General features: G+C 35.0%; 1 protein-coding gene across 1 annotated transcript; it reads left to right on the forward strand.

The window, feature by feature from the left end:
* Positions 1-9,945: 9,945 nt before the first annotated feature.
* LOC145962226 (uncharacterized) lies at positions 9,946-12,536 on the forward strand. The gene is made up of 4 exons (XM_083083193.1): positions 9,946-10,068; positions 10,149-10,353; positions 11,341-11,613; positions 12,243-12,536. The coding sequence occupies exons 1-4, from the start codon at positions 9,946-9,948 to the stop codon at positions 12,290-12,292; spliced, it is 651 nt and encodes a 216-aa protein (XP_082939319.1). The 3' UTR covers positions 12,293-12,536.
* The last annotated feature ends 399 nt before the right edge of the window (positions 12,537-12,935 follow it).

Here is a 12,935-nt window from a genome sequence, read left to right on the forward strand (position 1 = left end):
GGTTTCGAGGGGGCCATAAGATGGTATCATTGGTTTGACCTTGAAGAGTCATTTGAAGGTCACGTGAAGGTCACTTCAATTTTTTTAAATGGAACATCCTATATATTTTTGTACATTCTTGTAGCTCATCTTGAGAGCTTTCCAAAACACTATAATTAAGTACATTTTCGTTAAGTACTTTTTGAGTTATGAGGCTTGAAATAATTTCTTAATTTTACATAAACCGTAAAATATCTTGTAAAATATTCATTTTTCGATTACCTTACCTTAATAGTTTTATGTACAAAATAATGAGAGGAATCAATTGGTGTAAAGAAAACACATAGTTGTTTTTAAGAAAAAATATGGAATTGTTAATTGCAAATTACATATTTTTTCTTCAAAACAACTATGTGTTTTCTTTACACCAATTGATTCCTCTCATTATTTTGTACGTAAAAGTATTAAGGTAAGATAATCGAAAAATGAATATTTTACAAGATATTTTACGGTTTATGTAAAATTAAGAAATTATTTCAAGCATCATAACTCAAAAAGTACTTAACGGAAAGGTACTTAATTATAGTGTTTTGGAAAGCTCTCGAAATAAGCTACAAGAATGTATGAAAATATATAGGGTATTCCATTTAAAAAAATTGAAGTGACCTTCACGTGACCTTCAAATGACTCTTCAAGGTCAAACCAATGATACCATCTTATGGCCCCCTCGAAACCATACAACTTTTGTCTAAAACATTTTTCTCTATCTTGCTTATTTTTCGAGTTATTTGGCTGCCTAAGTTAAAATGGGTCACCCTGTATAATAACAAAAAAAGGGGTTTTAGAAAACCCAACTACATTTATATCATTAGTATATCTCCACTATATATATATATATATATATATTGACATATACTTTTTTACTACTATATATATTATATTTTACATACTAATATACTTATTTTAGATATATTATATACTCATGTTATTATTACGTATATTAAGACTACTCAGTTACATATATGTATATATATGTATATATATATTCATTAGTATATACATACATATACTTCTAATACCATAGCACACATCTTTTACATTAATTTATAAGGTAATATATATATATATACTACACCGTAGGATATTAGCATCATAACAATCCATTCAGCGTTAAAATACGCATACATTGAACGAATTAATCTATGTAAGAAAAATTATACAATACACTCACATTAAGTACTAGATCAGCAAATTTACTCTTCTCCTTTTCTTCCTCCCCCCCCTTCCCTCATTGTACCTATACACTATTTCTTTATAATTTGTACTTTGTACTGCCCTAAATTTATATACACACATATATATATATATTATATTCCGTGATAAAATGTCAATAGTAGTAATGACGATAATAGTAATAATAATGATAACAATTAAAATAATCGCACGGTTTCCATCTTTTGATAGAAACACTGGAGGAAATATCTTTTCGATAATACCATCGACATTATCGCTCTTTATAGAAAATGGAAATCGAATCCATCGACACCACACATTTGCGCTCAGGGCATCAAGAAGTAAGAGTTGTATGCGTGGAATCGCCGTTACTCTTCTGGGTACAACTCCGAAATGGTGAAAAAGCCTACGAAAAACTGCAAAATAAATTACAAATAAAAATGGCCGCTAATAAGAAACTCATGACAAATATACATGAAGATCAAGCGTAATGCACAACAAGCTCTGGCATAGAGGTATAATAACCAGAGTCAGCAGACTAATAGGAGCAGCCGAAATCTTTCTAAAGGACATTGGCCGGAAAATATGTCTGTCTCACAATGAACTGTACGAACTTGACGATGAGTTCAGAAAATTACCGTGGCGTGCCATCGCTTGTGCTTTAGCTCACACAGGATCAGAACCCCCCACTCCCACCTGGCCAGAGGTTAATAAAAATCTAGCTCGCATAGTCGCTGAGGGTAATAAAGGATGGATAAACATAGTACAACCTCTTTGGAAAGGAGCTGCTTTAGTTAATCTTCGACTACAATCTGTAAATTTCGATGCGTCATACTATTTTAAAGAAGCACTAATTAAATTAGGAATAGCTCGTCACAGCAAAAACATTATGGAGCATGTTTCCCCCGCAGTGTAAAAAAAACAAAAAAAAAAAATAATAATAATAATAATAAAATAAAAAAAAGAAAAAAAATAACAACAAAAATAATAATAATAAAATAAAATAATAATAATAATAATAATATATATATAATGAATATATGCAAAATATATATACAATAAGTAAAACACATAGGATAACAACTATATAGCGCAAAAGCTATTTATTCTAATTTCTTTTATATATATATACAACAAGAGTCGCCCTTGAACACTTGATAATTGCTTACAGCGTAGAAATGCCGGGACATCATTACTTATCCGTTGAAAATCAGGAAGAAGACGATGAACTGATTGACGGCGTAAAACCAAGCGATCACCCTGAAACCTACAGCTACCTATTTGAACTTCGATGTATTGTTTCACTCGAGGGCGAAATTTATCAACGTATTTCAGACTGCTATAAAATCTGCAGTTTATGTTTCTTTAAAGTTCCGGAAGACTATCAGCAAGAATACGCTGTAGTGGCACCACATAATTTAGTACATAGAGCATCAGTAGAAAATCAAACCAGATGCACACAATGCTATAAGATAATAATAAAAATTAGACCAGCTGAAGAGTGCAAAGGATGCATCGAAAAATACTTGAACACCGATAAAGCATATCTTAGCGAAGGATGGGGAGCGCCTGTCTTCGCCCGATGGGAAGAAACATAACAGTGAAAAGAGAAACCTTTTCCCCCTTTTTCCCCCTCGCACTCTCACCATCAAATCCTGAATCTGTAACCATAACCACATGCCCTTGTTTGTCTCTATATTATTCACTACTTTTCCTCAACAAAAAAAAAATAATAATAATAATAATAATAATAAGAGAAGAAAAATAATACTAGAAATATAATAAAAAACCAAGAATATAAGATATATATATATATATATAATTTCGCATTCCAAGTATTTACAGTTAATTCTTGAATAATTAACCATCAACCGCAGCACAAAATGGCAGAAAGACAATGGCTTTCCTGGAACCCCGACACGCATGGAGAAGAAATTCATAGATCTACCAGAGGAACAAGACCACAAGACCATTCCGGAACACCAGATTACCTATTAGAACTCAGGTGTGTCAGGCAATCAAGAAACTATATTTTCCAACATCTCACAAATCATCAAAAAATTTGCACCCACTGCTACCTTACAGTGCCAAAAAGCCACCGACGTAAGTACTTAATGGTGTTGCCACACATGCTAATTCATAGAGACCTTACTGAACCTCTAAGAAATTGCACGCAATGCAATCAAACCATGATGAGAATCAGACCTGCAAACGAATGTGTAAACTGTATTGAAACATTTTGGAAGACTGACGAGACTGACCTGAATCGAGGGTAGGGAATACCAGTCTTTCCCTTAAGGAGAGAAAGAAGAGTAAGATCAAAAGACAAAGAAGGAGCCTTGTCTTTCTCTCTCATACGTACATCTGGTATCGACTCTGACAAAGACAAAATGTCCACATCTCTCTCTTGTCCTTACTATCCTTTCTCCGCTCCAGTCTTCTCTTTCACGCAACTATATAACTGCGTTAAAATATCAATTAACAATAATTTTTATTAAACTATCCTTATATTCTTCTTATGTTAAGTTGCCTTTATATAATATTTAATCATATTATATTTTAATCACAAAAAAAAAACATACATATATAAAAAGAAATCATGTACAAGAAGGACGAAAGAATAAAAGGAAGGGGTTATGGAGGTCGCCTTTTCTTTCCTCCTTCTTTAAAATTTATAACACACTTATACTATACTCTTACATATTACTTTAAATATATAATAATAATGCGTATAAATTTCCTTTTTCCGTTTCTCAGAAAGAAAAGAATCTAATATTCTTATTATTTGCAAATGTCGTGTACCCCCAACATTTGTCTAAGGCGGGGGTTGTTACGTCCGGTGGACTCCACGATTCTTTTCTTTCCTCGAAACGATTTCGTGGAAGAAAGAAATCAAGGATCGACTTGCATTCGGAATGCAAAGCGATTCTTCTTAGAAATAAAGATAGCACTTAGAAGAACGTAACCTCACTCGCGGGTATCGTCATTAAACTTTAACAAATCTAATACTGAGAATGGCCAGTCGAGATAGCGTTAACGAAACTCTAAATAAATTTACGAGTTATATGATGAAAAGTTGTTATGAGAAATTCTAACTGTCCCGTATCTATTGGTACGGCTTTATGTTCCAAGCCTCTCTATCTAAAGAATTTTCAAAATAAAGATCTGGTCCTCGGAAGAGTGACAAATAATAAACGTAAGACAAAACCTTTCGAAATTGATAGTGCACGTGCGCTCGTTCGACAGGCCACCCTCAAGCGTTCTCCGAATCGCCAAATCATCAAGCGATAAGATAATCAGCTCACTCCCACTCTCTACTGGATGGAGCTAAGTCTCGAGCCAAAGGGCTTAACCAATTAAAATCTTAAGAGACCCCTCTCCTTTTAAAAAATCAAGCTCCTTGACCTTAGGAAGCGAGTAATAGAAATCATTTCATTCGCCTAAAAAGATTCCCCACCATCCAGAAGGGAGGAGAAGTAAAATCCTTAAAACTCGCGAGCCGAAGACGCGGACACACTTCAGTTCACAGTTCATAGTACACAGTTCATTCTTTAAAAAATATCACGCCAGCTCTTCAGTGCAAGTTCAGAGTCTTTACTCACAGTCTTACTAGAAAGATTCTCTCGCCGGTTATACTTTTCTCCAGTTCACATACAATAAAAACAAAGAATATATATATATTCTAAAAGTGCGATCTCTAAACAAACTGTTCACGTGCGGCTAAATCTCACAATAAATTAAGTGAAGTGAATGAGGTACACTGCGGATCAACCGAGCCCTTCCTCATCACCTGCCAGCAATTGGACACTTGCGCCTCCAAGTCCGGCCGAGCTGAATTTTGTTTACATATTTCAACGCTCGCTATAATTAGTAAGTCTAATTTAATTTTATTGTCTTCCCCCTCTCGTGTTAACTTTGTAACTGGTTGTCGTTGGGAATGATCCTAGACCGATAGGTAAACGAAAGAAATATTCTACATCCAGCTTTGAGAAATAAGTTTTTCTTTAGTCAATAATCATTTTTACTTTTCTTTGTCCCACTCCCCTTTCTAATCCACCCATCATAATTCCCCGTTCGCCGGGAATCTCCGCAAGGCGATTCGCGAACAATTCCCCGTTCGCCGGGAATCTCCGCAAAGCGATTCGCGAACAATCCCTCGTTCGCCGGGAATCTCCGCAAAGCGATTCGCGAACAATCCCTCGTTCGCCGGGAATCTCCGCAAGGCGATTCGCGAACAATTCCTCGTTCGCCGGGAATCTCCGCAAGGCGATTCGCGAACAATTCCCCGTTCGCCGGGAATCTCCGCAAGGCGATTCGCGAACAATTCCTCGTTCGCCGGGAATCTCCGCAAGGCGATTCGCGAACAATTCCTCGTTCGCCGGGAATCTCCGCAAGGCGATTCGCGAACAATTCCCCGTTCGCCGGGAATCTCCGCAAGGCGATTCGCGAACAAATCCCTCGTTCGCCGGGAATCTCCGCAAGGCGATTCGCGAACAATTCCCCGTTCGCCGGGAATCTCCGCAAGGCAATTCGCGAACAAATCCTAATCCGAATTTCTCCTAAATTTCAAACCTTTATTTGAAACCATTTTCGAGTCACGTTAATTCATTTCATTTCCCTTCTATTTATTGCTTAACTATCTCTTTATTTGTATGACCAATTTAAGAGTAAAATCTTTCGGAACGAATTATCATTTTGCCTAAGGCTTAGCCATCTTTTCCCAATGACAACAGTGATATATTTTATAATAGCTAATCTAACATCAAATCAGTAAGATATTCAGCGTCAAAATTATTATTAGTGCCTCCCACCGGTAAACGGCGGGCAGCGTTGCGGTGGCGGAATCGGCTGAACAGACGGATACAGGCTCAATCTTTACCTAAACCTATTAATGGCGATACCTTAGATAATATTGACGCGCCCGTTAGAAGTAATAAACTCGACACTAACACACACACACCTAACCCCTCTTCCTCACCCGTATTCCGAATTATTCTCCAATCTCGTCCCCAGGGCATTCCTCGACCTCCCCCGGTACACCTGTTCCAGGCCCCGCGCCGTCGTCTGGTTCACCCCCCAGATCTCCTACCCCGACCCCACCAGAATTTTCTCCTTCCCCAGCTTCATCAACCCTTGTATTCGAACCCTCTCCTTTGCCTTCTCCCGAACCCCCTCGTTCCCCCTCCCATACCTGTCATCACCCTCGACTCAGACCCTCCTTCCCCTTCCACCTCCTCGGAGTTTTCTGAATTCAGCGAGGCTCTGGGAGATTTCGCGAGAGATCTTCCCGACCTTGAACAAGATTCCCCCGATTTCGACTTCCCTCCCGATTCCCCCCCCGTCGGAACATCCTGACACCCCTGAAACTCCTGAACCTCTCCCTCCTCACCCTCTAAGTTATTTCCTATCACAGTTTCCCCTCATCGACTTCCCCATTCCCGAAGGAACTTTCCGTATGGGCCCCGGTCCTGTTGACCACGAGGAGTTCCTTCACTACCTTACCACTGCCCCTCCCGATGCTATAATTGCTTGGCATCTCCCTGGCTCCCACCTTCCATTAGGAGTTCCCATACAAGCCCTGTGGAAGAAATTCCCTCCGTCCACTATCCAATTTAAAAATCCTTGACCTTTTGTGCTCCCCTCTCCCCTTTTTCTTCCCCACCTATAATATACCTGTTTAGATAGCAAATTTTAAATTAAAAGAAACAAAATTGTAATGATCTCCAGCCAGGGTTAATACTTAAGATTAGATTTACCACTTTTATTCCTGGCTGACGTCCTCCGAACCAATGTAACACCCGCGGAAATTCCCTCACACATACAAAACAACACATATAAAATTTTCAACTATATTTTGTATTTTTAGTAAGGATCTTTATGTAAACATACTTCATATCGCTCAAACGACTAATTATTGAATAAATGATAATTTATAATAAAATCTTCATTTAATTTTGCTACCCGTTCTCATTCCTTGAAGTCCGAAATCGCACAGGGTCCCGTCCCGAGTAAAAGAGATTCGATTCTCTTACCAAAAAGGGACCGACGAGCGTAACGGCCTAGGACACTCACAGAGTTAAAGGGACCATTCTGGTCACTGACCTGTGCCAGGCCCCTGACAGTGCGCTCGACTCGATCTATACACACGCCCGAAAAGTGTGTCACCGGGTAAGTAGGTTCCGTCCTTCCAGACGGCCCGACCTTTTAAGGGTCTGGACGTAACACTTTCATTTGAAAAATATTGTTTTACAATACTTTGAAATTTTTTTCGAGGTCCTATACTTGGGTTTAAACTTTTCAGATCTTCTTCTGTTAAAATATTAAATTGATCTATTTCAATTTCTTGAGCTAAAATGCAAATAAAAAATACATATATATCAGATATATCAGATTTAAATATTAAACAGTAAATTACACAGGCCCACAAAAAAAAAGTACCCTGTGCTGGCGATCTGACTAGGCTAGTCTTATGTATTTTGGCCCGCTGAATTCGAATCTGACGTCAGAATTGCTCCATCACGTCACAGTTTTTTTTTAATCTCAAAAATAGACGAAAATTTCGTAAAAATCGACATTCTAGGGTAATAAGACTGCGCTTCTTAAAGAAAAAGTTACCAAAATCATATTTTAATGTATTTTCAGACATTATAAATCCAAATCCGACCTAGAATATAAACGTTGTGCTCAATTTTTTTTGTGCTCATTTTTTTTTTATTTTTTCAGGTTGTAACACCTAAAATTTACTGGAAACAGATTCTATTTATCAAGATGCGAAGATATTAAGATAGGTTTTTATTTCCAGATAGCACAATCTTTTTTTCATGTACCTTTAGCGCTTTAAAGACATGAAAAGAGGTTTGTGATCTATATAAAGAAATTTCTGCATCTTATACGAACTCAACAGCTAGAAGCTGTAAGTTTCGAAAAAATTTTTCTCAAAATTTGGACTTGGAGAATATAAGATTAATTCTTTCCAATATAAGATTTATGAATGAACTAAAATCAAATATGGAATACGGAAGATTGCTACTTTTTCATGACAAATGTTAATGGAATCGATGGTATGATTGGTGTGACAAATCGGATTTGGATTTATAATGCCAGAAAATACATGGAAATATGATTTCGGTAACTTTTCCCTCAAGAAGCGCGTACTACCCTAGAATGTCGATTTTTACGAAATTTTCGTCTTTCTCTTTTGAGATTTAAAAAAAACTGTGACGTGATGGAGCAATTCTGACGTCAGATTCGAATTTAGCGGGCCAAAATACATAAGACTAGCCTAGTCAGATCGCCAGCACAGGGTACTTTTTTTTTTGTGGGCCTGTGTTATCAATAAGACTATTTTATGTATTTTATTATATAATATTTTGTTTCTTACTGTTTGTAATGAATAGTTACAAACGACAAGAGAGAAAAACTTAACTATCTCAAGTAACAAGATAGGAATTAAAACAAACATATTATAAAGAAAGTTCTAACACTGTGCAAAGTATTGTAAAACAATTTTAAATAATTTCAGCAACTAATATATTATGCAATTAATAATTACAAAAACATAAAACTACAAAATAACACTATACTCTAATGAGATATATTAAGATAATACGCGTGAAATGTTGTAATTGGTAAAAGAAGAGAATAGATTGTCGTGAGAAAAGATATATTAGGTTTTAGCAGAATGATTTGCAATGTTCAAGACAATATTTATAAAATGTTCATATATTATTAGTATTATTAGTCATACACTAAAATTGTTATTTTTGAATATTTACATACATATATTTATTTCTTGTAAATATTGTTTCGTATACATATTTAAAGCCTTGTGTCCATGATAACAAAAATCGATCCAAGATCTTGGTTTAAGAAATATATACCTAATCAACTCGCAGTTTTTATGGAAGAGCAGAAATTTTATTACACATTTCTCAGACCGAGATTTCAGATTGATTTCTATTATATGAGGTTGAAGACCTGAACACAGTATTATACCTTACTTAAAACAAACACAATTAAAACATTACACAAAGAGCATGAAATCATTGTCTTGAAATTACAATCATTCTACTAAGGTCCTTGCTCTTGCTTTTTTTGTCGAAAATAAGTTAACCTGTACTTACCTGTAAAATTCGCTGTTATTTCAGAAGAGAATCCCCATTTTGTTAATAAACTACACGCACTTATGTTCGACATATTCTTGAAATAAGCTTCGAAAGACAAGAAACTGTTTAACAAAATATTACGTCCGTATAATATGCAGCAGAGTCTAACGTATTGCGTGTTATACTGCATGTACTACTGTTGCGTCATATACCGCGTCGTTGAAAACAAAAAACGATCGTCTCATCGACGAAGAGACATATCAGATAGCTAGGACAGCTAACTTTTTTTATATAGCAGCAAAAAACAGCTAAATTTAGTAGCAAATATAATTTCAGCAAACATGATTAGCTATAACAGACACAATTTTCTTTTCCGTAGATATATTAAGTAGCTAAGACAGTTAACTTTATGTTGCTAAATAAAATGACTGTAACAGACATGCGATTATCTACGATATTTTGCTACTGCATCGACGTATTAGCAATAGCAGTAAATATTTGTTATGTAGTAGCAAATTTGGTAGCTATAGCAGCAAATATAGTTTCAGCAAACCATAATTAGCTGTGGTAGAAACAATTTTTTTTTCCGTGTAAGAACCCAGAAGAACGTAAAAAGTGGCTAGAAAGGATGGGTTTAAATAATGAAGATGTACCAGAAAATGCAAAATTGTGCTCGCTACATTTTGAAGAAAGTGCCTTTGACAGAAGAGATGATTATTATATTAGAATCCGGCCTGGTGTCATCCCATTTGTATATAAAATATAAAGAATTAATTTAATTATAAATATAAAATCAACTATATAATATTTAAGAAAGTATATTTTTTACAGGGAAACGCAAGTGTAAGTAACATAGAAGCTCCTAAAAAAAAACAGAAAGTACTGGACACAAAAAATCAAGAAAATATTGTTCCCAAGACAATTGTACAAAATAATTCTGATTGCCACTTTATAGAAACTGTACAAAATAATTCTGACATTCCTGGAACAGTAACGATAGATAGTATTATTATTAGTACTTCTAGCACTTCTGAAGGTTATTATTCTCTTTTGTTAAGATAATTAGTCTATTTTCTTGAAACAAATAGTTGCAGATATTTAATTAATTTCATTAAATTATTGTATATTTTTATATACAGGGTGACCCATTTTAACTTAGGCAGCCAAATAACTCGAAAAATAAGCAAGATAGAGAAAAATGTTTTAGACAAAAGTTGTATGGTTTCGAGGGGGCCATAAGATGGTATCATTGGTTTGACCTTGAAGAGTCATTTGAAGGTCACGTGAAGGTCACTTCAATTTTTTTAAATGGAACATCCTATATATTTTTGTACATTCTTGTAGCTCATCTTGAGAGCTTTCCAAAACACTATAATTAAGCACATTTTCGTTAAGTACTTTTTGAGTTATGAGGCTTGAAATAATTTCTTAATTTTACATAAACCGTAAAATATCTTGTAAAATATTCATTTTTCGATTACCTTACCTTAATAGTTTTATGTACAAAATAATGAGAGGAATCAATTGGTGTAAAGAAAACACATAGTTGTTTTTAAGAAAAAATATGGAATTGTTAATTGCAAATTACATATTTTTTCTTCAAAACAACTATGTGTTTTCTTTACACCAATTGATTCCTCTCATTATTTTGTACGTAAAAGTATTAAGGTAAGATAATCGAAAAATGAATATTTTACAAGATATTTTACGGTTTATGTAAAATTAAGAAATTATTTCAAGCATCATAACTCAAAAAGTACTTAACGGAAAGGTACTTAATTATAGTGTTTTGGAAAGCTCTCGAAATAAGCTACAAGAATGTACAAAAATATATAGGGTATTCCATTTAAAAAAATTGAAGTGACCTTCACGTGACCTTCAAATGACTCTTCAAGGTCAAACCAATGATACCATCTTATGGCCCCCTCGAAACCATACAACTTTTGTCTAAAACATTTTTCTCTATCTTGCTTATTTTTCGAGTTATTTGGCTGCCTAAGTTAAAATGGGTCACCCTGTATAGTGATTGATGCAGTTTCCCAATCAAGTACACCACGCAAAGTCAAACATCAAGGAACGGCTGTTTCACCACGTTTGTCGGAAGATACACCAAGGAAACAAACATTGAGAATTGCACTGATCAATACAAGAAAGCATTATAACAAGAAAATAAAATCTCTGCGGCAAAAACACCGAAAGTTTGTGAAGTGCATTGCAAATTTGAAAGATGTATTGGCATCTTTAAAGAAGAAACATCTTCTTGATCCACAACAGCTGGACATTTTAAACGGCATAGGTATGTTTAATAAGCAATTGTTACTGCGTCAAAGTAGTAAGATTCATAAAACACTAATGCGTAAACAATACGAGCCCGAGTTAAGATCGTTTGCTTTAACATTACATTTTTACTCGCCACGAGCGTACGCATTTGTCAGAAAAAAATTTAATACGTGTTTGCCCCATCCTAAGACAATTTGTGGGTGATATAAATCGATTAATGGTGAGCCGGGTTTTAATGAGGAAGCATTACAGTCGATCAAACAACGCGCGGAACTAGTCCATTATCCTCTTTTCGGCGTTCTTATATTTGACGAAATGGCCATAAGACAACATGTCGAATATGACGGTCAAAAATTTAGGGGGTACGTCGACTTAGGTCCTGATATTGATTGCGGTGACACTATAGCTAAAGAAGCATTAGTGTTTTTAGTAAATGTAATAAATCAGTCTTTGACAATTCCCATAGGATATTTTTTGATAAACGGATTGAATGCCGAACAGAAATCCAATTTAGTTATTCAAGCATTAAAAGCTTTGCACGAGCATAATATAAATATAATAGCAATGACTTTTGATGGAACTCCCGTTAATTTAACAATGTGCAATATTTTAGGATGCAATTTAACGCCTACTATGTCTTTTCAGACTTATTTTTCTCATCCAATGACACAAGAGAAAGTAGCAGTATTTCTTGATCCATGTCATTCTCTTAAACTATTAGGTAATTGTCTTGGAAATCACAAATCAATAATTGATGACAAAGGTAATATGATCCGGTGGGAATATTTCATGAAGCTTCATGAAATCCAATCAAACGAAGGGTTACATTTAGCTAATAAGTTAAGAACACAACATGTAAATTACCAAAAACTAAAAATGAAAGTGAAACTTGCGGCGCAAATCTTTAGTACTTCTGTAGCTGATGCGATAGACTTTTGTGCAAATGATTTAAAATATCCCGAATTTGCAGATTCGACACCAACAACACGATTTATACGATTAATAAACGATCTTTTTGATATCTTTAATTCAATGAATATGAAACAAAGTGGATTTAAACAACCGTTGCATGAAAATAATAGCTCTATTATTATTAACAAATTAAACGAAGGTTATAATTATCTTTCACAATTGCGAACAACGAAAAATGGTATATTGTTAATTCAGTCCAAAAACAAATGTGGAGTGATCGGTTTTATGATGTGTATCAAAAGTTTATTAGAAATTTACAACGATTTAGTTGTTAGTCAAGACATTCTGAAATACATACCGTGCTATAAATTTAGCCAAGATCACATTGAATTGTTTTTTGGTTGCGTAAGAGCTCAGGGAGGTTGC

Source organism: Camponotus vicinus, unplaced genomic scaffold (assembly GCF_025532165.1).
Source record: "Camponotus vicinus isolate PSW18456_S1 unplaced genomic scaffold, iyCamVici1.0 SCAF_11, whole genome shotgun sequence".
In the NCBI taxonomy this organism is placed as follows: domain Eukaryota; kingdom Metazoa; phylum Arthropoda; class Insecta; order Hymenoptera; family Formicidae; genus Camponotus; species Camponotus vicinus.